The sequence below is a fragment of the Babylonia areolata genome, chromosome 1, assembly GCF_041734735.1.
Source record: "Babylonia areolata isolate BAREFJ2019XMU chromosome 1, ASM4173473v1, whole genome shotgun sequence".
NCBI lineage: Eukaryota > Metazoa > Mollusca > Gastropoda > Neogastropoda > Buccinidae > Babylonia > Babylonia areolata.
The window spans coordinates 98,307,695-98,326,430 of record NC_134876.1 but is presented as its reverse complement, the minus strand read 5'-3'; the positions used below and the strand labels follow the sequence as shown (position 1 = coordinate 98,326,430).

The window sequence follows — 18,736 nt, the reverse complement described above, 5'->3', positions numbered from 1 at the left end:
CATCCACAGTTGTGATTTTATATGAAAATCTATCCCCTTTCCCCCACGCCCCCATACCTCATGTCATCACGTCTTTTCCTGTTCCTCTTTTCTGAGTTTGCATCACTGAAAAGTATGAATAAAATAAAGCAACAAACTAACTACTCAATCAGTAAAATTACAACAGAGAGCAATGGGGCTCCTAATTAAACTCTGTGTGTGTGTGTGTGTGTGTGTGTGTGTGTGTGTGTGTGCTGTTGTTGCTGTTGTTAGTGCATCTTTTTTTTTTTTGTAAGTGTCCACATTTTAAATTCCACTTCTACCTCAATGAGGATCTTGAACAGGTGCTCTTTTTTGTGTGTATGTGTTGTGTTTAGTGTGAGGCACTAGTCCAGTGGGTTGGTTAGGTGTTGAACTTCTGATCCAGTGCTCAGCAGTGATCAGAGTTGGAGGCCCTGTTTTGGCATGGTGTTGTGTCCTTGGGCGAGACACTTGACTCACATTTTCCTCTCTCTGAACTGGTATGCGACTTTGGTTTGGAAATATTAGAAGTGGCAGCAGGAGAGGACAGGGTTGGACCCTACCTGCCTGTGCTGAGCTGTAGACACACAAGACATGAATTCACTGCCCTGATGGCTGCCTACAATTTTATTTGTTTTCCTGTCTAAGTGGCTTATTCTATATAATTTTGCCAGGGACAACCATTTTGTTGCTGTGGGTTCCTTTACATGCGCTTAGTGCATGCTGCACACTGGGCCTCGGTTTATTGTCTCATCCGAAGTACTAGCGTCCAGACCACCACTCAAGGTGTAGTGGAGGAAGAGAAAATGCTGGTAACTGTGGGATTGAAACCAGTGTGCTCAGATTCCTTCGCTTTCTAGATGGACTAGGCCACCACTAAGCCAACACTCCACTCTTTGTAGTATACCACTTTTTTTTTCTATATTATAATACTTCTTTCTTTTTTTCTTGGGAAGGTCTGATTTGTGCAGAGAGTTATATTTCAGCTCTAAAATCTTACACTCATTCATTCATACAGATTTCATGGGGAATGTGTGGGCTTCTCAGTGTTGTGAAAATGAAGCTTTGTTTCATTTGAAAGACCTTAAAAATTACTGATACCATTATGCAAAGACTTCGTTATTAATTAATAACTGTAACACCAACAAAAGCAAACACACTATCTCAGCTGCTGAGGTCATATAAGAGTGGAGAGAAGACTGGAGATTGATGTCAGCATTTGCCAAGAGTTATGTTCCTTTGTGGAGATTGATGTGAAAATTGGCCAAGAGATGTTGATTCTTACACGCACACACGCACGTGCGCATAAACTTAAACGCACATAAACACACACGCACACATGTATACACACATGAACACAGTTAATGTACTGAAACACACACACACACACACACACACATGAACACACAAATGAACACACACACACACACACACACACACACACACACATGAACACACACACACACACTCATTCATTCACTTCTGCAAAGAGACACACACCCTGATACACACACATGCACACATACATACACACACACTCAACTCTCTTTCTCTCACTCTTTCATTCACTCAAACACACACACACGTGCGCACACATGCACACTCACACACACACACACACACACACATACACACACATACACCTACACTCACCCACCCACCCTCCCACCGACGCACTCACTGACGTGTGTGCCTGACAACAGCTAAAACGACTGCGAGAAGAGGAGCAGGAGGAGATGAATGAGCTACGCCTGCAGCACCACAAGGCAGTTGCCTCCCATTCGGGGTCAGGGGACAGCGAGGTGAACATGACGGAGCTGTACCACTCGTCCCTGCAGAAGTTTGAGATGCTGAGCAAGGACTACGAGGTGATCCGTCAGCGCTATGCCGACCTTCTGGCGCAGCATTCCTCCGTGTGCTGTCAGCTGGAAGCCTGTGGGGACCTGCAGAAACAGGTAGTGGCTGTCAGGACTTGGCGTTCAGCAGATATGTCAGTGATTATAGTTATTATAATAATTGGAAGAAGAAGAAGAATTATTGTAAGAAGATTAAGAATGATAATAGTAATAATTGTAGATGTTTCTATGTAGCTTCAAATCTTGTGTGGAAACCGCATTAAAGCAGGAGAAGAAATAATTATGATTATAATGATAACGTTAAGAATAGTAATATTAGTGATAATTTTATATGTACTTACATGGCACAAAATCTTGTGTGGAATCAAAATCAAAGCAGAAGAAGAAGAATGATGATTAGCAAAAAAGAAATCTGATCATGTCATACCTCTTTTGCATCAGTTATGCTGGCTTCCTATAGAGTCCCGCATTCACTATAAACTAGCGACACTTGCCTTCTGACATCTTCATGAATCTCTTCCCCTGTATCTCTCCTCTGTGCTGGAAACGTACGAACCATGCAGAATGCTAAGATCCAGTTCTGAAAGGTTACTTAAAGTCAAAAGAACTAATTTAAAATGTGCAGAGAAAAAGTCTTTTGGGGCTCAGGTACCCCAGGTTTGGAATTCTTTGCCATCGTCCCTCAGAAATGCTCCTGATCTCCTGTCCTTTAAGTCAGAACTGAAAACGCACCTTTTCTGCAAACATTTATGTACTCAGCACAATGGATAGTCCAAAGTCTGTTCGTCATATGGAGTTTTATGCCAGAGATATTTTAACACTTATGTAATCCTGTTTTGACAAGAAACAAGAATGCCAGAGAATCGACAGACAGACAGAAAATATAAAAAAACTTAGCTGTATGAAGAGCACAGGAACAGGAGTCAAGATGGCTGCCAGAAAAAGAAGGCGCAAGTCAGGGATACACAGGGGAGGTAACCTACTTAGGGAGGTTATCGGCCGTAGCTACTTTCGTTTTCTCCGCATAGGCGGGGAGTAGTTTGCACAGGACAGGAATGTCAGACCCCTGCCGGGGGTCACAGTAAGTATGTTACTTAAACGTAATTTTTGGAAGAAAATTTCCTTTTAGGACAGTTGATATATTTAATGTGTCTGGGCACGCACGTACGTGTGCATGTGTATGTGAGTGTGTGTGTGTGTGCGTGCGTTCGTGCGAGTGTGTGCGCATGCATGTGTGTGTGTGTTTATGAAATGTGTGTTTTATGGAATATATTTCTTTTTAATCTAAGCATTATTTACTTGATATTTTTTATTGTTTGGTGGAATATCCTTTTTGATTCGTTCTGTGAACGCATTGGATTATGTTTATATCTAGCTCGATGATGTCAGGTGCTTTCAGCAGCATTAGTACTGGATATTGCGCCATAGAAAAGTTATGAATTATTATCATTATAAGATTAAGAATGATGATGATGATTGTAATTATCACATACGTATTTATATAGCACTAAACCTTGTGCAGAAAAACAGTCAAGATGCTTTCACACCCAACGTTCACACAGATATATAACTTTGACCTAAAGGGATGAAGTTGAAACTTCTAAATACATGTAGACAGAATGCTACAAAAACTATGGACTGAAACAGGGACGGTATGAAAGAGCTGTTTTGGAGAGAGTTAGGTTTTTTAGGTCAGGTCACTGGGAGAGCAGCCTGAATTCCACACAGAGAAATCTGTTGTGACAAAAGAGTAATACAATGCCATACAATACAACACAATACGCTGTGCGTGTCCAGCTGGAGGAGACGCGACGTGAGCGTGACAGCATCCTGCGAGACAAGATCGCTTTCCAGCAGCACAGCACCACAGTGCTGCAGAACCTGGAGCAGATGATCCAGGAGAACGGCAAGCTGAAGGCCACCATGGACAACCTGCAGAGAGAGCACGACAGCGCCACCAAGGACCAGCGTAAGGTCCACCTCAAGACGGCCCAGCTGCAGAAGGACTTCAGTCAGGCCATGGCCGAGAGGGACGCTGCCGTCATGGAGTACAGACAGGTGGGGTGATGATCCTGATTGTTTTTGTTTTTCCTTAATGTCCAGTGTCTTGAGGCCTGACCAGTCTCATGCTGCCGTCATGGAGTACAGACAGGTGGGGGGTGGTGGTCCTACTTGGGTTTTTTTTTTTTTTTTTTTTTCTGGGTTCATGCTGCCGTCATGAAGTACAGACAGGTGGGGGGTGGTCCTTCTACTTGGGTTTTTTTTGTGTTTTTTTTCTGGGTTCATGCTGCCGTCATGAAGTACAGACAGGTGGGGGGTGGTCCTTCTACTTGGGTTTTTTTTTTTTTTTTTTCTGGGTTCATGCTGCTGTCATGAAGTACAGACAGGTGGGGGGTGGTCCTTCTGCTTGGGTTTTTTTTGTGTTTTTTTCTGGGTTCATGCTGCTGTCATGAAGTACAGACAGGTGGGGGGTGGTCCTTCTACTTGGGTTTTTTGTTGTTGTTTTTTTTTTTTCTGGGTTCATGCTGCTGTCATGGGGTACAAATGTGGGGTGATGTTACTTGTGAATTCCTCCTGTCAGGGTAGGCTAGGATGGCTCTTAAGACCTGACCAACTTGTTGACTTTTTGTGTAGGTCAGACATCTGCATGCTTTGACACTTCCTTGAAACTGAAAATGTCAGTGTAGTTTGGATAGATGAAAGTTGGTCACCACAGCACTGCACCAACCATATTGTTTCCTTTTCTTTCTGTCTGCAAGCATATATGTTTTGCTATCAAGTTTGTATTTTCTACAGAATTTTGCCTGGGACAGCCCTTTTGTTGCCACAGTTTCTTGGTTTATCATCTGATTTGAAAGACTAGCACTCCTACTACCACTCAAGTCTAGTGGAGACCAAGTAAAAATCTTGGTTGTGTGGCTCTAACCCTTTGATGCTCGCTTCCTAGTCGGATGTGTTAACTCTTGGCCGCTGCTTCATGTGTCAGTGTAGTGTGGATAACTATGGTATTGATGTGTGTGGGAATATGGGTGTGTGTATGTGTGTGTGTGTGTGTGTGTGCACGAGTGTTACATATTTTTGTGACTTTTGATATTCTCTCAGATAGAGTTCAGTGGTTTGGTCTGCTTCTTTTTCTTTTTTTAAAATAAATATTCATGATGGTGTTTTGTTTGTTGTTCATTGTTTTGGTGTGTGTATGTTTATGTGGTGTTGTTGTTTTCATGGTGTTCTAGTTTCTCAGGTTTTGACTCACTGGTTTATTTTACCTTTAATGCTTTTATATTTGAGAGGCGTTTTGTTTCACTTTGGTTTACTTCTTTTTTGTTGTGTTATTTTCATGTGAATGTGTGCATGCATTGGTGACTGACTATGCTTATACACCCAAACAAAGGCAAACTGATGGTTAATGGCATTCCTACTTTTCCTTGAATGCTGAATGTAAAAAAAACAAAAACAACAACAACAAAAAAACACAAAAAAAAGGCCGAAAGCAGTTGTGCCTGCTCCACGACCATCATGAACTAAAAGTTTGTTTGGTGTCATATACTGTACTATGTCAAACTGATGCAAACCAGGCCTATCTGCTTGCTCCTCTCGGCCAAAAATGTTTGCGGCAACTCAGTGATAAGACTAGCTTCATGAACTAAAAGCTTGTTTCGTTTCCTCGTCCTCCACGGAAACAGGTGATGTCAGAACGGGAGGTGGTGCACAAAGAGATCGAGCAGCTTCAGGACAAGTACACAGAGACCAAGGCCAGCCTGGGCCAGTGCCTCAAGGAGAAGGCGGCCGCGGAGAAGGAGATGGAGCGCCTGAAGAAGGAGAACCAGGGCTTCCTGGAGTCCCGGAGCCAGCTGGAAGAGGAGCACGGGGAGCTGCAGCGAGAGCTCCACCTGGTGGAGCAGCAGAGAGACATCGCCCGCAAGGAGCGTCACCAGGCCCTGGAGCAGATGGACCTCATCATCAAGGACACCTACGAGAAGACGCAGAAGGAGAAAGCCGAGGAGTCCAAGGAGACGGAGCTGCTCAAGAAGCAGATTGACAAGATCAAGATGGAGCTGAGTGGTGAGTCGGGGCCACAGGTGGCTGTGATGTGTGTTGCTGCACTGGAAAGATAGACTCTTGGAAAGTATGTTGTTGTTGTTTAGTCAAGTGGTGAGTCGTGGCTGTGGATGACTGTGATGTGTGTTGCTGCACGGGAAAGGTAGAGTCATGGAAAGTGGGTTGTTTTTTAGTTGAGTGGTGAGTCGTGGCTATGGTTGACCGTGATGTGTGTTGTTGCACTGGAAAGATAGATTCAAGGAAAGTGTTGTTGTTGTTGTTTAGCCAAGTGGTGAGTCGTGGCCGTAGATGGCTGTGATGTGTATTGTTGCACTGGAAAGATAGATTCAAGGAAAGTGTGTTGTTGTTGTTTCGCCAAATGGTGAGTCGTGGCCGTAGATGGCTGCGATGTGTGTTGTTGCACTGGAAAGGTAGAGTCATGGAAAGTGTGTTGTTGGATGGCTGTGATGTTTATTGTTGCATTGGAAAGGTATAGTCATGGAAAAAGTGTTGTTTTTTTAGTTGAGTGGTGAGTCATGGCCACGGATGGCTTGTGATGTGTGTTGCACTGGAAAGGTAGACTCTTGGAAAATCATTGTTTTGTTTTAGACAGCCATAGGATGTCTTTGATAAATGTATTTCATAGATCATGGTTATTGTTATTGCATTGTATTACTTTTTTTTTATCACAACAAATTTATCTGTGTGGAATTGGGGCAGCTCTCCCCACAGAGAGCACGTCACCATTGTGCCACCCCTTTTTTGTGTTTGTACATCAGTCTGCAGATGTGTTTATCTTACTGTTAAAGTGGATTTTCTCTACAGAATTTTGCATTCTGGCCATCGTTTCTTTTGTGTGTGTGTGTGAAGTGTGTGCTGCACACTGGACCTGTCTATCATCTCATCCAAATGACTAGTGTCCAGACCACCACTCAAGCTCTAGTGGAGGAGAAGAAATTCTGGCGAGTGAAGGATTTGATTCCATGCCCTCAGGTTCTCTCGCTTCCTTGGCAGACGTGTTACCACTTAGTCTCCACTTCACTGTCGTTGTCTGGAAACTTTAGTTCAGCTACAGTATTACCTGATTACAGGCAAAGCAGTCTCAGGCACAGAGCTAACAAAAACTTGAGCATGTGGCTCAAAAAGTATGGTGCTCAGTGTGTGTGTCTGTCATAGCTTTCAGCACTGTGATTTGTTTGGAAGTAGTCGTATGGTAGGTGCCATTTCAGAAATATGTCAGTGACCCTATCTTTTTGTTGCCTTTTATTTTCCTTTTTTCATCAGCAGTTTTCAGGGATCTTACTTTGTGTGCTTGTGAATTGGTTGATTTCTATAGTGTGTAATGTTTTTAATGTGCCTTCAGTCCTGAGACAGCCCTTGCAGTTGGCTGACCTATAAACATGGATTGAAGATTAGGGATGTACTGTCCAGTTGATTTTTTTCGTGACTGTTTCATTGTTGTTTTTTGTTTGTTGTAAAGAGTCACTGGTAAATAACAATTTGTATTGAAACCAAACTGCTATGTTTTATCACTTGCTTGTGTGTTTTCAGCTCAGTATGCTTGTATTTGTTTCAGATGCGGAGCAAGAAGCAATGGTGGCCACTAAAAGGAGGGACTGGGCTTTCAGTGAGATTGACAAGACGGTACAGGAAAGGGAGAGCATTCGCACTCTGTGTGACAACATGAGACGCTACCGGGATCGCGCTGTCAGTGATCTGGCCAAAGCTCTCCGAAACTGTGATGAATGCGAGAAGCAGAAAAACGATGCCATCAAGGAGCTGAATGAAATAAGGTTTGTATAACCTGAAATCTTGATGTGAGAGTTAAAAGTTTTTTTTTTTGTTTTTTTTTAAATTCTGCTGGCTTAACAGTATGCTTTTTCTAAATGCTAGCCTTAAGTAGATATTAGGATTTTTTTTTTTTACATTTATGTTTGTTCTTCAATTCTGATTATATTTCAGTCATTTGCCCTCAGAATATCTTTCATTTAATTTTTTTCTCATGAATTTACTTATTTGTTTATTTTATTAGATTAATTTATGTTAATATTTCACACATGCCTGTGCAGGCTGTCAGGCCTTCTTGACCAGGTTTGTGTGAAGGTCAGGCATCTGCTCTCCCCCTCTTTTTTTTTCTGAAGTGATGTAGTGAATATGGATTAGTCCGCACGCTTTGACCCCAATTTGAAAGTGAAAGGCTGGGTGATGTGTGTGTGTGTGTGTGTGTGTGTGTGTGATGTGTGTGTGTGATGTGTGTGTGTGTGTGTGATGTGTGTGTGTGTGATGTGTGTGTGTATGATGTGTGTGTGTATGATGTGTGTGTGTGATGTGTGGTGTGTGTGTGTGATGTGTGTGTATGTGTGTGATGTGTGTGTGTCTGTGATGTGTGTGTGATGTGTGTGTGTGTGATGTATGTGTGATGTGTGTGTATGTGTGATGTGTGTGTGTGTGGTGTGTGTGTGTGTGATGTGTGTGTATGTGTGTGATGTGTGTGTGTGTGTGTGATGTGTGTGTGATGTGTGTGTGTGATGTGTGTATGTGTGTGATGTATGTGTGATGTGTGTGTATGTGTGATGTGTGTGTGTGTGTGGTGTGTGTGTGTGATGTATGTGTGATGTGTGTGTGTGTGTGATGTGTGTGTGATGTGTGTGTCCCACAGGGAGAAGTACGAGGCCCTGGCGGAGAGAGAAGCAAGACGGCAGCACCTGAACTCTGTGGGTCACAACTACAGTCGTGACTCGGCCATTGATGCCGACCTGCAGGAGTGGGAGACTGAGACCCTGGAGATGGAACTGGTAGGTGACTGGGAACTTGGTGTGCTGTGTGTGTGTGTGTGTGTGTGTGTGTGTGTGTATCATTGTACTATGTTGTATTGTTTTGTACTGTACTGTACTGTACAGTACTGTGTTGTATTGTATTGTACTGTGTTGTACTGTACTTTGTTGTACTGTGTTGCATTGTACTGTGTTGTACTGTACTGTGTTGTGTTGTACTGTACTGTGTTTTATTGTACAGTGTTGTACTGTACTGTGTTGTATTGTACTGTAGTCTGTACTGTACTGCCATGCTGTCCGGAGGTTGTGTTGTATTGCATTGCATTGCATTGCATTGCATTGTATTACTTTCACAGTCAATTCTCTGTATATGCTATTGTATTGTATTACATTGCATTGCATTGCACTGCATTGCATTGCATTACTTTCACATTCAGTTCTCTGTATGTGCTATGGATAATTCAAACTAATATCAGTGTTTACATCCCAAGTTCATTATCATTTTTGCTTTAAGACTTTGGGATATTCTGGTGTTAATCCAAGGAAGACAACCCAGTACTGTGACAGCCCAGGAACTGAGAGCCTTGTAGTTGTATGACATGATTTAACAACAGTAACAATAGCAGAGTTTAGAACTATTTCAATGCTGTGTTGTGAGCAGGGAAATTGGCTGATGGAATAGGAGACTGGTTTTTTTTTTGACTCACTTGTGTAAACAAAGTGAGTCTATGTTTTAACCCGGTGTTCGGTTGTCTGTGTGTGTGTGTGTGTCTGTGTGTCCGTGGTAAACTTTAACGTTGACATTTTCTCTGCAAATACTTTGTCAGTTGACACCAAATTTGGCATAAAAATAGGAAAAATTCAGTTGTTTCCAGTCATCTTGTTTAAAACAATATTGCACCTCTGGGATGGGCACAAGAAGATAAAAAAGAAGCCTAATTATATGCAAACTGCATTTACTGTTATATTTGTATTTTTTGTATTCTCTAAACTTGGCACTTTGACCTCTTATTCTGACACAACAAGAGGAGTCATTATTATCATTTTTTGTTCAGACAGGAACTTCTTTGCATGGAATATTTTATTTATTTTGCAAACGTTTTGGTGCAGGTGGTAAAAAAGGGAAATTACTCTGTAATTAATGCTAGGGGACTTAATTTATCACAAGTGAGTCTTGAAGGCCTTGCCTCTCTTGTTAATGCTAGTATTTGTTATTAGTATTTTTATGTTCTTGTTCATATGCTTTTCAGTGTCATTTACACAGAAAGCTTTCTAATTTAGTAGAGCCGACTGACAGCTGCCTTTAGCTGCTCATTATCCATCCCCTGTGCCATGCAGGCTTCAGTGATGAGCACATGAACCCATTTATAATATTATGGATTTTGATACAAAGGTTGCCAGGGACAGTTCTCTTATTGCTGTGGGTTCTGTTACGTGAGCTGAGCGCATGCCGCACACACGACCACAGTTTATTGTCTCATCCATAAGACTAGTACCCAGACCAATACTCAAGTTGTAGAGGAGGGGAGAGAGAAAATCCCAGTCTGTGTATCGGATTCAGATCTGTGTACACTCACTTTGAGCTTATTTTGACAAGGCCACAGATTCTTGACAAACCCATGACATTGTGGAAGTCTTGGTAAGAGGGTGATGTGATGTGATGTGTTCACTGTCTTGTGATGTGATGTGGTGTGGTGTAGTGTGATGTGATGTGATGTGTTCACTGTCAGCAGGGGGATGTCTTGTGATGTGATGTGATGTGGTGTGGTGTGATGTGATGTGTTCACTGTCAGCAGGGGAATGTCTTGTGATGTGATGTGGTGTGATGTGTTTGTTCACTGTCAGCAGGGGGATGTGGTGTGATGTGTTCACTGTCAGCAGGGTGTTGTGATGTGGTGTGGTGATGTATGATGTGGTGTGATGTGGTGTGGTGTGATGTCATGTGATGTGTTCATTGTCAGCAGGGGGATGTGATGTGATGTGATGTGTTGTGTTGTGATGTAATATGGTGTGTGGTGTGTTCACTGTCATCAGGGGGATGTGGTGTGTGGTGTAGTGTAGTGTAGTGTGATGTGGTGTGGTATGCTGTGATGTGATGTAATATGGTGTGGTGTGGTGTGATGTAATATGGTGTGATGTGATGTAATATGGTGTGGTGTGGTGTGATGTAATATGGTGTGATATGATGTGATGTAATATGGTGTGGTGTGATGTAATATGGTGTGATGTGATATAATATGGTGTGGTGTGGTGTGATGTAATATGGTATGATGTGATGTGATGTAATATGGTGTGGTGTGATGTGATATAATATGGTGTGGTGTGATGTGATGTAATATGGTGTGGTGTGGTGGTGTGATGTGATGTAATAAAGTGTGGTGTGGTGTGATGTAATTTGGTGTGGTGTGATATGATGTGGTCACTGTCACCACAGGGAGGGGACCTGTGATATGATGTGATGTAATGTGGTGTGATGTGATGTGGTCACTGTCAGCAGGGGGAGGGGACCTGTGATATGATATGATGTGATGTAATGTGGTGTGGTGTGATATGTGTACTTGATGTAATATGGTGTGATGTGATGTAATTTAGTGTGATGTGATGTGGTCACTGTCAGCACGGGGAGGGGACCTGTGATATGATGTGATGTGTGATGTGATGTAATGTGGTGTGATGTGATGTGTACTTGATGTAATATGGTGTGATGTGGTGTGACGTGATGTAATATGGTGTGATATGATGTGGCGTGATGTGGTGTGATGTGATATGATGTGATGAAACATGGTGTGATGTGATGTGACATATTGTGATATGGTGTGATATGATGTGATGTGATATGGAGTGATGTGACATGACGTGATGTGATGTGGTGTGGTGTGACATGGTATGGTGTGACGTGACATGATGTGATGTGGTGTGACGTGGTATGGTGTGATGTAACGTTATGTGATGTGATGTGACATGGTATGGTGTGATGTGACATTATGTTATGTGATGTGGTATGGTGTGATGTGACGTTATGTGATGTGATGTGGTGTGATGTGGTATGGTGTGATGTGACGTTATGTGATGTGATGTGGTGTGACGTGGTATGGTGTGATGTGACATGACATGACACAATGTGTTCACTGTCAGCAGGGGGAGGGGAGCTGTGACATGGTATGGTGTGATGTGATGTGATGTGGTGTGACGTGGTATGGTGTGATGTGACGTTATGTTATGAGATGTGGTTTGACATGGTATGGTGTGATGTGACATTATGTTATGTGATGTGGTATGGTGTGATGTGACGTTATGTGATGTGGTGTGATGTGGTATGGTGTGATGTGACGTTATGTTATGTGATGTGGTGTGGTGTGGTATGGTGTGATGTGACATGACATGACATGACACGATGTGTTCACTGTCAGCAGGGGGAGGGGAGCTGTGACGTGGTATGGTGTGATGTGACGTTATGTTGTGTGATGTGGTATGGTGTGATGTGACGTTATGTTATGAGATGTGGTGTGACATGGTATGGTGTGATGTGACATTATGTTATGTAATGTGGTATGGTGTGATGTGACGTTATGTGATGTGGTGTGATGTGGTATGGTGTGATGTGACGTTATGTTATGTGATGTGGTGTGATGTGGTATGGTGTGATGTGACATGACATGACATGACACGATGTGTTCACTGTCAGCAGGGGGAGGGGAGCTGTGACGTGGTATGGTGTGATGTGACGTTATGTTACGTGATGTGGTGTGACATGGTATGGTGTGATGTGACATGACATGACACGATGTGTTCACTGTCAGCAGGGGGAGGGGAGCTGTGATGTGGTATGGTGTGATGTGACGTTATGTTACGTGATGTGGTGTGACATGGTATGGTGTGATGTGACATGACATGACACGATGTGTTCACTGTCAGCAGGGGGAGGGGAGCTGTGACGTGGTATGGTGTGATGTGACATGACATGACATGATGTGTTCACTGTCAGCAGGGGGAGGGGAGCTGTGACGTGGGGTTCAGCGTGGCAGGAGGGAAGGACAGCCCCCTGTTCCCAGGGGACAGCACTGTGTACGTCAGTCACGTCGCAAAGGGAGGGGCTGCCGAGGGGAGACTCCGGTCAGTGTCTGGGGCATTGTGTGTGTGTGTGTGTGTGTGTGTGTGTGTGTGTGTATGCATGTGAGTGTGACTGCATGTGTGTGTGTGTGTAAGTGTGAGTGCGTGTGTGTGTGTGTGTATGTGTGTGAGTGTGTGTGCTTGTGCACTTGTGTATGTTTGTGTCTGTGTCTGTGTGTATGTGTGATCTATGTCTTTGTGTGAATGTGTGTCTATGTGCACATAATTGTGTATGGTTGTGTGTATGAGTGTGTGTGTATAATTTTTTTGCATGAGTGATATTTTTTTTGTATTGTAAGATGATTATGATTTTGAGCTGTGTTTTTGAGTCTGTTCTGTCCATTATCCACCAAGTGTTGAGGAAAAGTTGAATTTGAACAAATTGTAATGTTTGATTTTGACAACAACAACAAAACTGTACCTTTACAGAGAATGATTTGAATGTGTGTGTGTGTGTGTGTGTGTGTGTGTGTGTGTGTGTGTGTGTGTGTGTGTGTGTGAACCATTGATTTATCTGATTGTTATTATGATGGTTAAGTTGAATGGAAACTAGAATGTTAGTATTCTGAACAAGTCATGTAAGTCCCTCTTGGTTTTAATGAATGGACAACAACCATAGGAGAAGGAGTTCTTGTTGTTAAGGTCAAAAGTTGTCAGTCAAGTCCCATGCTGTCTGTTGAGATCTGAAACACATGTCTGGGATTATGCCTGCAGGGTGAATGACCAGCTGCTGAAGGTCAACAACCTTGACCTCACTAACCTTGACCTTGGTCAGGTTCAACAAGCTCTTCACAGCCACCACGGAGGATTGGTTCTGGTAAGGAGTGACGGTGATGGTGATGATGATGATAAATTAGAAATTGAAAATAGATAATAAATAAATGACTAATACTGGGTAACAGTAATGACAATATTAACAATAATAGCAGTAAATATATGAAAATTTGATTAATAGATTGATAGATTAATCAATAATAGTAATCTTCTTCTGCGTTCACTCGAATGCACACGAGTGGGCTTTTACGTGTATGACCATTTTTACCCCGCCATGTAGGCAGCCATACTCCGTTTTCGGGGGTGTGCATGCTGGGTATGTTCTTGTTTCCATAACCCACTGAATGCTGACATGGTTTACAGGATCTTTAACGTGCGTATTTGATCTTCTGCTTGCATATAGCATATACACACGAAGGGGGTTCAGGCACTAGCAGGTCTGCACATATATTGACCTGGGAGATCGTAAAAATCTCCACCCTTTATCCACCAGGCGCCGTCACCGTGATTCGAACCCGGGACCCTCAGATTGACAGTCCAACACTTTAACCACTCGGCTATTGTGCCCGTCAAAAATAGTAATGATAGCAGTGATAATGATGAAAGGCTTGGAAGACAAGGCAAGCTGCAGAATTTTTTTAACCTCTTGAAGTTTATCAATTAAAAGTAGGGGAGATCCAGCCAGGTGTGAGTTTCTGTCATCAAGTTGGGATATGGCAGTGGCTGACAGATGACTGACTTGAAAATTGTTGAAAGTAGTAGAGGCACCTTTTCACTGATGCAGACGTGCAAGATCAGTAATGGTTGGACAGGACAGTACTACAGTAAAGATTCCTTCAGTTCAGTACAGTGCAGTTTAGTGTAGCTCAGTTCAGTACAACTGTAATGAGAAAACTTGAAATTCACCAGGACAGGACTGTGTGCTCTAGGACACAAATTTCAGTTCAAGATGGGGATTTGACCCTTGGATCCTCAGATTAAAAGTTCAGTGTTTTGATTGTTGGGCCCTGGGCCACCCACTGAGCAAATGTAACCGGTGGTGTTTTGTGTGTGAAGGTGGTTCGACGACGCAAGTTGTCCATGAGCAGAATATGGCAACCTCTGCAGATCTCCCTGTCATGCCAGGAAGGTAATTTGTATTACTTTGTCTTCAGTTCTGTCTGTGTTACTTTGTCTTCAGTTCTGTCTGTGTTACTTTGTCGTCTTTCTGTCTGTATTTATCATCAGTTCTATTGTATTACTTTGTATTTAGTTCTTTCTGTATTACATTGCCTACAGTTCTACTCTGTGTGTGTGTGTGTGTGTGTGTGTATTCATCATATTTTATGTTGTCATCATCAAGGACAGCATGCTGCCCACTTTTTGTCTTTGATTTCTTCAGTGTTGATGTTTTGAAAAGGAGAAAGAATAGTTTCTGATAATCTAAAATGGAGATGGATGAAAAGTGTTGAATTTGTTTTTTCAGAAGACAGTGAAAGGATAAAAAGTGTGGCTGTTGACACTGTTGTTTCAGAAAACGGTAAAACTGGCGACGTTGTTTCAGAAGACGGTAAAACTGTCAACATTATTGTTTCAGAAGACAGTGAAACTGTCAACATTGTTGTTTCAGAAGACAGTGAAACTGGTGACATTGTTGTTTCAGAAGACAGTGAAACTGGTGACATTGTTATTTCAGAAGACTGAAACTGGTGACATTGTTGTTTCAGAAGACAGTGAAACTGGTGACATTGTTGTTTCAGAAGACAGTGAAACTGGTGACATTGTTGTTTCAGAAGACAGTGAAACTGTTGACATTGTTGTTTCAGAAGACAGTGAAACTGGTGACATTGTTGTTTCAGAAGAGTGAAACTGTTGACATTGTTGTTTCAGAAGAGTGAAACTGGTGACATTGTTGTTTCAGAAGACAGTGAAACTGGAGACATTGTTGTTTCAGAAGACAGTGAAACTGTTGACATTGTTGTTTCAGAAGACTGAAACTGTTGACATTGTTGTTTCAGAAGAGTGAAACTGGTGACATTGTTGTTTCAGAAGACTGAAACTGTTGACATTGTTGTTTCAGAAGACAGTGAAACTGTTGACATTGTTGTTTCAGAAGACCGTGAAACTGTTGACATTATTGTTTCAGAAGACTGAAACTGTTGACATTGTTGTTTCAGAAGACAGTGAAACTGGTGACATTGTTGTTTCAGAAGACACTGTTGACATTGTTGTTTCAGAAGACAGTGAAACTGTTGACATTGTTGTTTCAGAAGACAGTGAAACTGGAGACATTGTTGTTTCAGAAGACTGAAACTGTTGACATTGTTGTTTCAGAAGACTGAAACTGTTGACATTGTTGTTTCAGAAGACCGTGAAACTGGTGACATTGTTGTTTCAGAAGACAGTGAAACTGTTGACATTGTTGTTTCAGAAGACTGAAACTGTTGACATTGTTGTTTCAGAAGACTGAAACTGTTGACATTGTTGTTTCAGAAGACTGAAACTGTTGACATTGTTGTTTCAGAAGAGTGAAACTGGTGACATTGTTGTTTCAGAAGACAGTGAAACTGGTGACATTGTTGTTTCAGAAGACTGAAACTGGTGACATTGTTGTTTCAGAAGACAGTGAAACTGGAGACATTGTTGTTTCAGAAGACTGAAACTGGTGACATTGTTGTTTCAGAAGACAGTGAAACTGCTGACATTGTTGTTTCAGAAGACAGTGAAACTGTTGACATTGTTGTTTCAGAAGACAGTGAAACTGTTGACATTGTTGTTTCAGAAGACAGTGAAACTGGTGACATTGTTGTTTCAGAAGAGTGAAACTGTTGACATTGTTGTTTCAGAAGACAGTGAAACTGCTGACATTGTTGTTTCAGAAGACAGTGAAACTGGTGACATTGTTGTTTCAGAAGACAGTGAAACTGGTGACATTGTTGTTTGAGAAGACAGTGAAACTGCTGACATTGTTGTTTCAGAAGACAGTGAAACTGGCGACATTGTTGTTTCAGAAGAGTGAAACTGTTGACATTGTTGTTTCAGAAGACAGTGAAACTGCTGACATTGTTGTTTCAGAAGACAGTGAAACTGGTGACATTGTTGTTTCAGAAGACACTGTTGACATTGTTGTTTCAGAAGACAGTGAAACTGTTGACATTGTTGTTTCAGAAGACAGTGAAACTGTTGACATTGTTGTTTCAGAAGACTGAAACTGTTGACATTGTTGTTTCAGAAGACTGAAACTGTTGACATTGTTGTTTCAGAAGACAGTGAAACTGTTGACATTGTTGTTTCAGAAGACAGTGTTCAGCTGGAGCAGGGTCTGTTCATCTCCAGAATTCACCCGGGACGGATCATCGCCATGGGCGGCATGCTGCCCAGCTGTGGGGACCGACTGATCAGTGTGAGATATTGACTGACCGCTGTCTTTGTTTAAAAGTCAATTTTTTGTTGTTCTTGTTGATTTTCTGGTCAGTCTTTGATTTAAACAAGAGGCTAAGTCTCTAAGGCTCAGTTATGATTCCTGCTGTTCATCAACAGCAAAACCAAAAATGCCAATGGTGAAAGGTGGGGGGAGTCTTTGTGTTTCATGTGATGTTGTTTCAGATTTTAGGGTTGTGCCATGCAGTTTCTCTTTATGAGATAATACAGTTATTCTTCTCTTATCTCCCACACAGAATTCAAATAGTGACTCAGTTTCTCTTTATGAGATAACAAAGTTATTCTTCTCCTATCTCCCACACAGCATTCAAATAGTGACCAGTAATTGCCTGTATAAGAGAGTTTTGTTTTTGAGGAGGAAGGTGGCGAAATGGTTAAGACGCTTATTTGCCAAATACAGTATCCATGAGGGTCTTGGTTTGAATCCCACTCTCGCCCTTTCTCCCAAGTTTGACTGGATAATCAAACTGATTGTCTTGTGATTCGGATGATGTCATAAACCAAGGTTTCATGTACAGCACGCACTTGGCACACTGAAAAAGAACCCATGGCAATGAGAGCGTTGTCCTCTGGCAAAATTCTGCAGAAGAAATCCACTCTGATAGGTGCACAAATTATATACACATACACGCAAGGCCTGACTAAGCGTGTTGGGTTATGCTGCTGGTCAGGCAAGTGGAGTGATGGCCTAGAGGTAACGCGTCCGCCTAGGAAGCAAGAGAATCTGAGCATGCTGGTTCGAATCATGGTTCAGCCGCCAATATTTTCTCCCCCTCCACTAGACCTTGAGTGGTGGTCTGGACGCTAGTCATTCGTGTGCAGCAAAAGGGTTGTTCCTGGCAAAATTCTGTAGAAAAATCCACATCGATAGGAAAAACAAATAAAACTGCACGCAGGAAAAAATACAAAAAAAATGGGTGGCGCTGTAGTGTAGCGACGGGCTCTCCCTGGGGAGAGCAGCCCGAATTTCACACAGAGAAATCTGTTGTGATAAAAAGAAATACAAAATACTAAATACAAAAAAAATGTGGTGTAGCGTATATGGGTTTGTCCGAACGCAGTGATGCCTCCTTGAGAAACTGAAACAGAAAGTGTGTGTCCCCGCTGTGAACAGATCAACCGTCAGTCCACGGAGAGCCTGTCCGTGCAGGAGGCTGCCTCCTTGCTGGAGACCAGTGCTCAGCCCCTGGTGCTGGGCGTCTTCCGACACGCCCCCTCCCTCTCCTCCACAGGCTCCTCCCCCACCCCCACCTCCGTTCTGCCGCCTTCCGCAGAGCATCCGTCACTCATGCAGGTGGGTCGTGTGTCAGCCCGCTTCTTGGATTAGATAGTATATTTTTTTGTCGTGGTACATTTGAGTGTGTGTTATAACATGTGTCACCATTGTGAGCCATCCTTGTTGACTGATCTTTTTTCATGGTACGTTTGGGTGATTGATATAAAATACGTCAGCTGTCTTTTTTGATTATTTTTATTTATTTTTCATTTTCATGGTACGTTTGTGTGTGTGTGTTGTATGTGATCTGTGTTCTTTGATTTTTTTTCATGGTATGTTTGAGTGTGTGTTATATAAGAGCTGTCTTTTTTTATTGATTTTTTTGCACAGTACTTTGAGCATGTGTTATAACATATATGAGCCATCATCTTTAATTGATTATTGTATTTTTTATATTTTCATGGTATATTTGAGTGTTACATAAACTGTAGCTGAGCTGTTTTTTTACATACTGATATTTACAGATTTATGTGTTCATGTATTCCTTG

General features: G+C 42.2%; 1 protein-coding gene across 3 annotated transcripts in view; it reads left to right on the top strand.

Annotated features, from left to right (window-relative positions):
• LOC143290036 (disks large homolog 5-like) overlaps nucleotides 1-18,736 on the top strand; it is a 54,443-nt gene that overhangs the window by 9,335 nt on the left and 26,372 nt on the right. For 2 of the 3 annotated variants that reach the window (XM_076599362.1, XM_076599360.1), the window contains exons 5-14: nucleotides 1,704-1,955; nucleotides 3,654-3,914; nucleotides 5,540-5,918; nucleotides 7,471-7,687; nucleotides 8,554-8,689; nucleotides 12,654-12,781; nucleotides 13,493-13,595; nucleotides 14,609-14,681; nucleotides 16,828-16,934; nucleotides 18,087-18,266. In XM_076599362.1, coding sequence (XP_076455477.1) covers nucleotides 1,704-1,955; nucleotides 3,654-3,914; nucleotides 5,540-5,918; nucleotides 7,471-7,687; nucleotides 8,554-8,689; nucleotides 12,654-12,781; nucleotides 13,493-13,595; nucleotides 14,609-14,681; nucleotides 16,828-16,934; nucleotides 18,087-18,266 — 1,836 coding nt within the window. The remainder of the gene's footprint in view (nucleotides 1-1,703; nucleotides 1,956-3,653; nucleotides 3,915-5,539; nucleotides 5,919-7,470; nucleotides 7,688-8,553; nucleotides 8,690-12,653; nucleotides 12,782-13,492; nucleotides 13,596-14,608; nucleotides 14,682-16,827; nucleotides 16,935-18,086; nucleotides 18,267-18,736) is intronic. The other variant, XM_076599361.1, reaches the window with a different exon arrangement.